Raw genomic sequence first — 12522 nt, 5'->3', positions numbered from 1 at the left:
TGGTAATAAGTTCAATTAAACTGAATCAGAACAACACAAGTCTCTTTGAATTGCCGGAAAAGAAATTAATTATGTGCTTCACATTTAATGAAGCCAAAGAGTCATATTCTGTTTGCCTTTATTGTTTGTTTGTTTTATTTATTTTGATTGCTGAGTATTCATTAGGAACTAAACCATTTATTTCATTCTACAGTAGAGATTTTTCTTTAAAAGACAATTTTGGATTAAAAAGGTTAAATACCATTAGCAATAAGGTTTTTATCTATTCTGTAATATCAGGAGGAGAGATAGAAAGTTGGATCCACTATCTGAATGATTTTGACTGTGATATCTTACCATGCACAAGAATTCTGACCTGGCGTTTCCTTTTAATTTGAGATATTATACATAGATGACTAACAAAAACAAATCAGCAGTACTCATATTCCCATTTCTAGAATCAGCAGTCTCTAACATTTTTTACAGCCTTTCCCCCTCTGAATATACATGAAAATTTTACCCAAGTAAAATATTGCCAATATAGCTTAAGTCCTTTCACATAACCTCTCTCCAGATCCCTTCTCTCACAAATACCATGAGTTAATTTTTATCCTGAACATGTATTTTTATGTTTAAATATTATATGGTATGATTTCCTATTACTAATTTTATATTAAATCATATTACATGCATTATATGAAATAATACCACATGTATTATTCTTTAATTTGTTTGTGCATTTTTCCCTTGTCATTACAAACAATGTAATGAACATCTTTGCAAGTGTACCTCAGAACATGTACAATTTCCTCTAGAGCAGATACCCAGAAATGGAATTCCCAAGCCACGGATATCGCACTTTTCAATGTTATCTTCTCTCTACGGTGTCTGTTCTAGTTTACATTCCTACTTATAGTGAGTGTATGAGTACTGTCCACACTCTCATGAACAAAAGGTTTTCTTGATGTTTATCTTTTGCCAATTTCATATGTAAAAAATCCTATCACACTTGTGCTTACATTTGCGTTTTTCTTATTAGCAATCTAGTAAGATTGAAATTTTATTCAAAATCTTGGCCTGCAGTGTGTCTTTTATATCAAAAGCAAGAATGTGAAGCCTGCCTAGGCATAGATGCCTTCCTATGAAAGGGCAGAGTTGGCATAGGAACACAAGAGTTAGGGGATTACTTCCTAGGATGAAGAAGACCAAAGATAAAGAAATGATGGCAGGATGCAGTCAGAGTAGACTGTCACGGTATGCAATCTTAATAAAATTAAATCTTAGCATTATAAAACGTGAGAAGATCTTTTACAGAAAGAATTGGGCAAAAGGGGAATCATTCTATCCATGATTAATATTGCTAAAGGCACACTATTTGCTACGTCCATGTGGCCCTCGTTAGGGCTCACAGGAATGTCAGGGGAAATATTACACTGTTTCATCAAGGTCTTGGCTTCATGTCTTGGTATAAAGAGTTCCAGGTTATGTCATGCTCTGTAAATACAGGAGGAACAAGAGGCACACTTACCTAACTTTTCTTTAGGATTCTCCTATCTTACTTAACTGTTGCCAACTCCACTGTGGCAGGTCTCCATATCTAACGGGATCTAGTATTGAAATACTCTGGCCATTGTCCTTCCACCAGGGGACCTAACATAATTAGCATTTAGCACTTCTAACAACAAACTTTTCCTACTCTGGGTGCCTTGGGTCAAAATTCGTGTTAATCCTATTAGAAAGACCCTTAATTATTGCCTAGAAATAATTGGTTCCAATGGAAGACACTTAATTAGGTTGAAATGTATTCTGTTATAAGGGCCCAATGTTAAAAGCTTTTGTTGTGGGTTAGCAGCCAAATGTCATTGCTGGTTACTGATTTCTGATTGATCCCCAGTCAAATATGGATAAAGCCTTGAATAATTTTACATAGAAGATGTGGGCTGTTTCAAACTCATTTTCAAAAAGGTTCCAAGTGAAAAGACTCTACATTATTGTGTCAGTCATGGTATGCATGGATAGGTTGATATTTCTCAATGTTGTACAGTTAAAAACAGATGCATTTTACATGGAATATTGTAGAAATGCTGTAGAAACTCATTGTTGTTGGTAAGAATTTCCTTTCTGTTATATGTATGTGTTTGATAACATCTTTTCTTCTAAATGTAAATAAATTCTTGACGGGTTGGACATTGAGCATTCTGGCAATGAAAGCATCAACTAAATGTTCATTAAGCCACAGGAGCGTCTTCCCTTTGCAGGAATGGAAAATGAGAATTTTCTTGTTACAAGTATTTGAGGTCTTTTTTTTTTTAATTTTCTAACATTTATTTCTTTTTGTGAGATAGAGACAGAGCACCAGCCGGGGAGGGGAAGAAAGAGAGGGAGACAGAATCTGAAGCAGGCTTCAGGCTCTAAGCTGTCAGTACAGAGCCCAACCCGGGGCTCAAACCCACAAAGTATGAGATCATGACCTGAGGTAAAACCCGATGCTTACATGACTGAGCCACCCAGGTGCCCCCAAGTATTTGAGGTCTTAGTTAAATTCTACTCAGAATCTTTTTTCTATCAAAGATAGTTAAAGTTCAATTTTTTTTATTATGAAAGTAATTCTGTGCACTGAATAGAAAAAAAATGTAATCTGGAAAACAAAAATAAGTCTTTTTATTTATTTTTAATTTTTAAAAATTATTTTATTTCTTGATCTATTAAGAAATATTTTAAAATTCAGATGAAAACAGGGTAAAACGTGTATAGAGGGCAACTTAAAAAGAAAAAAACAAATTATTAGTAAAAGAACAACCTGCAGCCAGAGACATGGGTAAACTAAATGTGAAACAGTTCAAATGATTTAGGCTGGTGACAGTGAAAAGTTCAGGAAGAGATAAGTATCTTGATAAACCCCAGTTGACACATTTTGTGCTTTAGGACTCTCCCTGGCCTAATTGTCTGGTTCCATCAGCGTGAGGCCTTCTCATTCCTTGAGAATCAGATCAAATACATTGTTCTAGTGTCTTCCAAGGGTTTTTTTCTCCTCTCTCTCAATCAATGATCCAATTGCCTCTCTGGATTTTTAACTTATATCCAAGTACTAGGTCAACCCTTTTGATACTGGGGTAAGGTTAAGGTCTTGTGAAAGAACTAACCCCACCAATTTTAGCTTGTAATCAGACTCAAGGGGATGTCAAAATTCCCAGTACTGCATAACCTGGCAAGGCTATACCTCAGACCAAGTATTGAAGATCTGTCTAGGGAAATAAAAAACTCATAAAAGAAAGGATCAGTAAGTTTTTTTTTTTTTTCTGGAAAGGGCCAAATAACAAATATTTTAGGTTTTTCTGGTTAAGAGGCAAAATTGAGAAAATTATGTAGGCAGTTATATGGTTTTCGTCATGATTGTTCAATTCTGCAGTTGTGTAAAAATAACCACAGTCAATATGTAAACAAATGACATGGCTGTCTTCCACTGAAACCTTATTTACAGGCTCTGAAATATGAATTTCATAACATTTTCACATGTCTGAAATTGTTATTATTCTTTTGAATTTTTTTCATCCAGTGAAACACGTAGAAACCATTCTTAGCTCCTGGGCTGTACAAAAACAGATAGCTGGCTTTGGCTCATGGGCCATCATTTGCCAACCCCTGAAAATACAGCATATATATCAAGATCAAGTAGGGCGCTTATTGAAAATGTTTTTTTTCTTTATCCCTAAAGACTTAGATTTATTAGGTTAGGGCACTGGAAATCTATATTTCTGCTAAGCATTCTAATGAACTTTCATTTGCGATGCGGCATGTGCAAAGTTCTTTGATGTAGGACAGAGCTTCTCAAAGTATAGTCTGGAATCACCAGCTGTAGACTTACTCAAGGTCATTTTGGTTGTGGTTCAGCAAGATAACTATGATAATAACATCCACAGCTTAAAGCCTTGCACTTCATTTTCATGCCTGGAGGTTGTCAATAGGAGCTAGGGTTGCTATAACCATAGTTATCTTGCTGAACTACATTGAAGACAAATACGCTAAGTTGCCCTTCTTTAGGAGTGCTACTTAAAAATATCTCTCATATGAAACCTGTACAGCAAAGACACTGTATCATGCGAAACGGCATGCCTTTTACTCTGCTACAGAGATAAAAATGAATTAGTAAGTACAATATTGCATGCAAATGCAGCCTGCCCTCTGTATAGTTTTTAATGATGTCGACAATTGCTAAAGCTCCTCTTGGTTGAAAGGTCAAATATTATGCTTTCTGGTAGGATTCAGGGGTCTGACATGAGAACTGTTCTTGTTTAAAATTAAACAGCAAACCAAATCCCAAATATACTATAACTAGCTTAAAAAATAATATCAGTAAAATTTAGAAATTCAGATGATGGGATGATAATCAAGAGCCCCCTGGGCACCTGTCAGAATTCTGCAGTTTGGAAGCCTGCTCATGCATAATCTGAATATTTATCCATTTTATGGTTGCCAGCCAGAGATTTATTTTAAACCTCCTGTACCTGCTGTAGTGGATTTATCCCTTCCTTCTCCCCCACCCGCTTACTTACTGACCCTGTGTTTGACACTATCTCCGGCCTCCCTTGAAAACACAGTGGTGGGGGTGAGGAGAAAGAGAATTGGATTTTAAAAGCATTGTTAATGACAGAATTATTATAAAAAGGTTAGGGAAGATGTGTTCTGATGTCTGACCTTCACGGTGTTTTAATCCTACATATGAGGAGATCAAAACGAATACAAGCACATTTTAAGGTTAGAGAACACCTTCTCTGATAAATTAGTCCCTTTGTAGACCTCAAAATTGAATTAAAATACAGTGCTCAGTCATATTTCAGGCTAAACTGTTACATTTACATTAAAGGTACAGGGCTGAAGCATTATGATGTGCGATTCAGTACTTGGCACAGTTCACATGGAGTTCAGAATGGTTTTCTCTGCCTTTATCGTGCTTTATGGGGCAGATTTCTAAATTGCATTTCTCGGTTTATGTTAATGTCCTTCACAGCGACCTGGTGGTCTGGATGCCCCTATGCACACACATGTACTTCCCATTAATGCTAATGGGAGTCAGAACCAAGCAACGGGAGATAAATGTTCTCTCAAATACCTTCTGACCTTACCTAAAGTAACAGGATTGCTAACTTCTGTGAACATATGGACCAGATAAAACTCATATTTTTTTTTTCCCCCTTCTCACCTATAAGAATAATAAAAGAAGCAGAGAACCTCTGCAGAAAAACCGACTGCAATGGAGCACCACCAGCCAAGCCCAGAAAGAGCTTGGCTTTTAAACAAATGAACTCCCCCTGGCAGGGAGCCAATGACCCCAGGGCTCATACCTACAGATCTTGGCCTTCCACTTTCACAGGCTACCAGGCTCTTCCTGCCAGTCTTTTTCGTTCCCCCCTATATCAGGACATTTTAGTTTTTAAGTGTTCCATGTGCCTCAGCAAAACAGGTATTGATCCTGTCATATGTCCCTCTAAATCCTTTCCATAAGTCCACTAAAACTATCCTGTAAAATGCCAATGTACCATCTTTCCCAATCTTCATATCCCATCTTTATGATTTTGTGTATTGTCTCATAATAATAACACATACTTAACATTTTTCTTTATACTGGCTCACTTCTTTACTTAAATACATTTTATTTTTTTTAAGTTTTTATTTATTTTGAGATAGAGAGAGAGAGCAGGAGCAGGGGAGGGGCAGAAAGAGGAAGAGAGAGAGAATTCCAAGCAGGCTCTGCACTGTCAGCACAGAGCCCGATGCAGGGTTCAAACTCATGAACCGTGAGATCACGATCTGAGCCAAAATCAAGAGTCAGATGCTTAACCGACTGAGCCACCCAGGCATCCCTTTACTTAAACATATTTTAAAAGGAGGTTTTTTTTTTTTTTTTAATCATTGCCATGAACGGAAAACTAGTATTTTCCTAATACACATTGTAAGAAACAAATTATTGAAAAAAACCAAAAAACAAAAAACAGTGCAAGTATGAAGTCTAAAACTGTCTCTTACACTATACTTGGGGAATCACCATTTGCATTTAATGAGAAGTCTAGAAATAAAGTATTTAATCTCTTAAAAAAGGTGGATGTTCCTACCTCAGCAACATTTATATCCACCCCAACCATGGGGTGGATATGGCATATTTCATAACTGGTTTATTGGCAAGTTTTGTGCTGTGATTTGGCACAAGACAGGCATCAGAGAACCATCTGGATGGTTGGGGATGGAGTGTCCTGGGACTGGTTGTATGGCTGGAATATGAACTCTAATGGGAAATACAGGACACTCCTTTCTGTCCACCATCTTGAAAGCCAAGGAAATCAAGGCTTATCAAACACAGGACATAACTTGTAACCACATATAAAAACATCCAAAAACAGCAATATACAACAGCAAAAAATGGTTTCTAGCCTTAGGTGTTTATAATTTTTCACATTCTCGGGCATGTTTTTGATGGCAGGTTCAGCAGTTCTCTTTGCTAGTTACTCTAATGGGCTGGTGGTGGCAACTTCAAAAATGTTCATTTCAACAAGATTCAGAATGTATGTGCAGCCATTTTATTCAAATATAAGCTACAACAACAAAACAACCACTAATATTTCCTGAGTGCCAAACATTATGTTAAGCACTTAACATGGATTATCACAGTCATCAAAACAACTCTAAGAAGTCGGCACTGCTATTATCCCAACACAGGTTAATTATGTAGTCCAAGGTCACAGAGCTAGTAAGTGAGAAAAATGAGATTCAAAGCCAGATCTCTCTGCCTGTAAGCCCAGTCTCTTAATCACTACGTAAGACTACTGCCTAGTACTCTCTTCTATCTCTATAACTAGCAAATAATCTATAATTACGTCCCAGCTCTGCCATTAACCAGCTCTGAAACCTTGGGATTCCTCTTGGTCCTAGCTGATCACTGTTTCCTTCTGCAGCTGAGAAAGCCATAAATTAGCAAAGACCTCTAGCTGGAATTTTGATTTACAAATATTATCTAACCTCTTTTTCTCTTTGCCCTGTGAAATCAAGCGCACACATAGTCTATGCCCATGCTATTGCTCTGAGTGATTAATTTACAGACTGAAATAGTGGAGTTAATCTAAATACAGATTTACTTCTGACTCTTGGTCTTCCAGTTTTTCTGTGTGCATAGATAAGTATGTTTTGAATAAAAAGCCTTCTCTAAATGGTAGTATCTTTCCAATTTCCAATGACCCCAAAATAGGCAATTAGATAGTTGTTATCTTTCTTCTTTAAATTACAATTGAGATAGATAGATATTTTTTATTTTTCTTAGGCTATCTTACTTCACAGAAGGAGCAACAAAGAGGAAGAAGGAAATAATATGATGTGACCCATCTATATCTATTATACAAAAATATCTATTTTATAAAAATCTATTATAGAAAAAGAAAACAGAATTAAAAATATTTCCTAGTACAGGAGTCCTGGATTAACACCCCTCTTCCACTACTGGTGACCTTGAGAAAGTCACCAACCTGAGCCTTATCTTTCCCAGTCAGATCATCCATTGCCGAGATCCTTTCAACTCAAAAATTCTATGACTCTATAAGCCAGGAAATAATAGAAATGCAAATAAAATGTAAATTAAAATCTCATACTTTGCAATTTAGTACTTTCAGCCCATCCCATCAATCGGGTGATAGAATAGACTCATATCATGTGCTGTGCTAAGGGCATAAAGGAATTTGTGTCATATACTACAAAGCACCCAGACTAAGGTTATGTGGAAAATTTTATTTCCTCAAAACTGAGAGGGTTGGCAGGGTGACTAAAAAAGCACAGAGGTGATCAAAGCCCTTTATTGGTATAATAATCCATATCCATATCTCTGAATAACCAGACTAGCTCTTTTAAAAATAGCCAATGTCATTGTTTAAACAATGTTGGCTAAAAATAGTATTTGAGTCATGGGTTTTTAATTTGTTAGCACAGTGTTCCTAGACATGAATTTCAAATCTACAGAGACTTGAAAGAAATTTAATTAAAGGATTGAAGATAACATTCGTTACAATAGTATAATGGATACAATGGCTGTAATTCTCAAAATTGTATTGGATGATGCTGAAATAAGATAGCCTTTCAATCATATTCATTACCAACAGTTCTCTAAGAATCATTAATCATATCATGTTTGGCATGATGTATTAATTTAGCAACACAGTAATATCTGTACATATTAAAATGAATGATGCCACTTCTATAGATAGCAATATTAGAGTCTGGCTCCCTAGACCACTCAGCCATCCTGACACCCGAGATGGCAATACTAGAAATGAAAACATGTATATCAATGTATGTGTTCTCTGGGTTAGTCATTACCTTTTACTACCAAGTTTCCAGTACTGCTAGCAGTTCCAAAATGGTTAGTGGCTACACAGGTATAACTTCCAGCATCTGACTTAGTCACATTGACAATTCTGAGGCTTCCATCTTCAGAAATGGTAATTCTGAAATTAAAACAAACCAAAAATGGTAAGTTTAACTCATATGACTAACTGAAAATTATTTCCGTCATCTTTCAAACTCTAACTCATGGCTATATCACTTGATAGCCTCATCTTTATTTAGGGTATTTATCTATAGACACATAAATATAATTAGGATATATGCCTTATTTAGCACTTTTAACACTTATCTTGGTAAAACGATCCCAACATTCTGTTGGAATAAATTAGAAACATTAGATAGGTTGTAACCATTCTCTGTCTTCGGCATCTCTAACCACATTATGCATAGGGAAGGCTTATTGTAGATCACCATTAGTCTTTATTTATTTATTTTTTTAAGTTTTGAGACATAGAGACAGTGTGAGTTGGGAAAGGGCAGAGAGAAAGGGAGACAGAGAATCCCAAGCAGGCTCCATGCTGTTAGCACAGAGCCCGATGCGGGGCTTCAACCTACAAAACCATAAGATCATGACCTGAGCTGAAATCAAGAGTTGGACGCTTAACCAACTGAGCCACCCAGGCACCCTTCATGTTAGTCTTTAAACAGCTGAGGTATAAGAAAAAAAAAATCTCTTGATTGGCCATTTCATTTTCATTGAAAATGTTTTCTTCTAAGGGTGCCTGGGTGGCTCAATTGGTTAAGCGTCAGACTCTTGATTTCCGCTCAGGTCATGATCTTGTGATTTGTGAGATTGAGCCCCACATCAGGCTCTGCACTAGCCCAGAGTCTACTTGGGATTCTCTCTCTCTCTCTCTCTCTCTCTCCCCCCCTCCCCCTCCTGCTAGCGTGCATGCATGCACTCTCTCTCTCAAAATAAACTTAAGGGGCGCCTGGGGTGGCTCAGTGGGTTAAGTGTCTGACTTCAGCTCAGGTCATGCTCTCACAGCTTGTGGTTTTGAGTCCTGTGTCAGGCTCTGTGCTGACAGCTCAGAGCCTGGAGCCTGCTTCAGATTCTGTGTCTCCCTCTCTCTCTCTGGCCCTCCCCTACTCACGCTCTGTCTCCTCTGCTTCAAAAATAAATAAACATCAAATTAATTAATTAATTAATTAACTTAAAAAATGTTTTCTTCTAGATGAGTGGCTTAAATTTAAATGAGCTATTATTAAGCATATTTGCTGAAATATGTCAGGCAATACATTTTTAATGAAATGCAAGAACTGAATTAAAAATAAATTAAAATATCCCACAAGATGGTATGACAATGGCAGAATAGCAAATGGGGATGGCACATCTCAGGGCCCACAATTTGTGACAAATATCTACCACCTGAGAAGGAAACACATTCACTGAGAGACACAAGACTGGAACAGGAAAGATTGTAGAGAACCCTGTTTTCAACAGAACTAAGCAGCAGAGGAAGGTGCAGAGATGAACAGGACACGTAGCCTGGCTGGGACACCAGTCAGAGAACTAAAAAAAAATGTACACAGGTGGCCCATTCAAGGTAAATGTCTGCTGAACCTCCAGCTTATCCTTCAAATTCACCCATTTCTATCTCTTCTGCTTCCCCCTTCTCATCTACTCTATCAAAACAGCCTCTTATATGATTTGCTATTTTTACTCTTGCCCCTCAGATGTATTATTATTCTTCAGTCAGCGATCAGGTGATCTTTTAAAATATAGATCAGATTACATCTTCTCTCAGGCTTAAAGATCCTTCCTTGCACCCCAGTGCACTCAGAATAAATTCTGTTCTATAACCCAGAAGGATCTGGCCTTTGCCTTTCTCTTGCCTACTTGATTTCATTCCAATCTTTCTATCCTTCAATGAACTACAGGCACACTGGCCTTTTGAAAGTCCCTAGAGCGCCTGGGACCCTTTCCCACCTCAGGGCCTTTCTATCTGCTGCTCTGCCTACGTTTACACCAGGACATAGCTACCACCTTCTCACCCTCTCATGACCTCAACTCAGAGGCAGCTCTTTTCTTACAGACTCATATCTCTAAAGTGGATTTGTTTTATTTTGTTATTCTCTTTTCTTGCAGCCACTTTTTTTCTTCATCTCAAACACAATCTAGAAGTCTTGCTTACTTGTTAGCTGTCTTACCATATGGCACATGAGCTTCTCTGTGGGCAAAGACTGTGTTTATCTTATGACTTAACCTCTAGGAACTAGTGCCTAGGATAACCTGTAGTAGATGCCTTGTAAGTATCTGCTAAGTGACCGAGTGAATAAGTAAATAAATAAATATCCTAGGAAAAAAAATCAGTAATATGTTATAAGAATTCAGAGTGGCTAAACCACTGTGCACTCGTGCTAGCCCTAATAGAGTTCTTTACAAATATTTGAAACAAGGTGTCTAGATTGGTCACAGCTTCACTTAATAGAATTTTTGGTTAGTCATTTTAAAACCACAGGTGAAGATTAAAATATACTGGTTTGAAAATCCTCTATATACTTTTCATGAAGGCCCTTAGGGATGGAGCAGCTACAGATTTCCTGATGACTCTCAGGCTGATAAGAAGGTATGAAGGCAGACGCACCCTATATAGGATGTTGGAATCAGAAGGATGGGTGTTCTAATCCCAGTGCTGTCAGCTCTACCTGTGTGATCAGAGGCAAGAATTAGGTAAGATAAGGTCAGTGGGATTTCTAGCACATTTCCTGGTATGTACTAGGCAGTCATTTTGTTGCTGTTATTCTTTCGTCTTTAAAACTGTCCTCCTACTTAGTTTTTTGTGCATATGGGAAAAATGGGACATTCTCTGAACATAATTTTCCTTAATATAGTAATTAAGTCAGCCTGCTTTTTGCACTCCAACTACTATATCTGACAAACTGAGGTCAATACACAAATGAACTGAGTCCTCCCAAATCAATATATAAGAGGCAGACAAGGAGGCCCTTTATTCATTCACACCATAATACGCACATAACAGTTGCTCAATAAAGACCATACGATAACCCATTAGCCCAAGAGCAGATGTACTGATAAAAATAGAGTGGTGATTAAATCCTAATTCCCTCAATAATCACAAAAATAGCTTTAAATGAGTTAATCATACTCCTATTTATAAAACGATTCTCTGGAAATTGTGAAATGCCAACATAGAACATCTCAGTAAGGAGGGTGACATTTGTGTTTTGGATATGGAGTCATCTTCCACGAGGTAACATACATCTGGAGCATATTAAACACTAAGGGGTGAGGTGACTCTTTCAAAGCACAAAGGCCTGTTAATAATTTTACCATTTCAAGTGGTAATTTCCAAAAACCTAAAACCACTGCCTGTATAATAGTGTTTAATGCCAACAGGATATGAATAAGAAAACAAGTAAAGAGTTTGTCATCAGATCACCTGGTCTTAGACTTGACTCTGATTCTTGCTAAGTATGTGACCTGACCCAATTACTTATGTCCAAGCTAAGGTTTCTTAACCTTGGCACTAGTGACATTTTAGACCACATAATTCTTTGTCCTGGAAGGATATTTAGCACTATCTTTATCCCATACACACTGCATTCTAGTCGTTCTGCCTCTCTTCCCAAGTTGTGACAATCGAAGATATCTCCAAATATGGGTAAATGTTCCGTGGGGGCAAAAATCATCCCCAATAGAGAGCTACTGGTCTACATCAGTTTTTCTTCTTCTTCTTCTTTTTTTTTAATGTTTATTTTTGAGAGAGACAGAGACAGAATGCGAGTGGGTTAGGGGCAGAGAGAGAGGGAGACACAAAATCCGAAGCAGGCTCCAGGCTCTGAACTGTCAGAACATAGCCTGACGTGGGGCTCGAACTCATGAGATGTGAGATCGTGACCTGAGTCGAAGTCAGAGGCTCAACCAACTGAGCCACCCAGGCACCCTAGTTTTTATTCTTTTAATGTCACTGGTTACTATGATGATTATCTTCTACAATGAGATACGTGAAAGGTTCTATTAATTGTAAAATGCTGTATAAATGTTTTTCCCATTTCCCACTGTCCTTTGCATCCCTGAATCCTTAATGATGGTATATCCATTGCACAAAAGGCACCCAACATATTGTTGCTATCCAGCTATGGGACCCAGCTAGCTCTACACAATCTCTCTCAAGGCTCTCTTTGCCCCTTATACTC

General features: G+C 37.5%; 1 protein-coding gene across 3 annotated transcripts in view; it reads right to left on the bottom strand.

Annotated features, from left to right (window-relative positions):
• Positions 1–12522, bottom strand: part of CNTN4 (contactin 4) — a 900795-nt gene that overhangs the window by 58648 nt on the left and 829625 nt on the right. For all 3 annotated transcript variants that reach the window (XM_043587960.1, XM_043587961.1, XM_043587962.1), the window contains one exon: positions 8335–8462. In XM_043587960.1, coding sequence (XP_043443895.1) covers positions 8335–8462 — 128 coding nt within the window. The remainder of the gene's footprint in view (positions 1–8334; positions 8463–12522) is intronic.

The sequence above is a fragment of the Prionailurus bengalensis genome, chromosome A2 (assembly GCF_016509475.1).
Source record: "Prionailurus bengalensis isolate Pbe53 chromosome A2, Fcat_Pben_1.1_paternal_pri, whole genome shotgun sequence".
NCBI lineage: Eukaryota > Metazoa > Chordata > Mammalia > Carnivora > Felidae > Prionailurus > Prionailurus bengalensis.
This window is presented reverse-complemented; position numbering and strand designations above follow the sequence as displayed.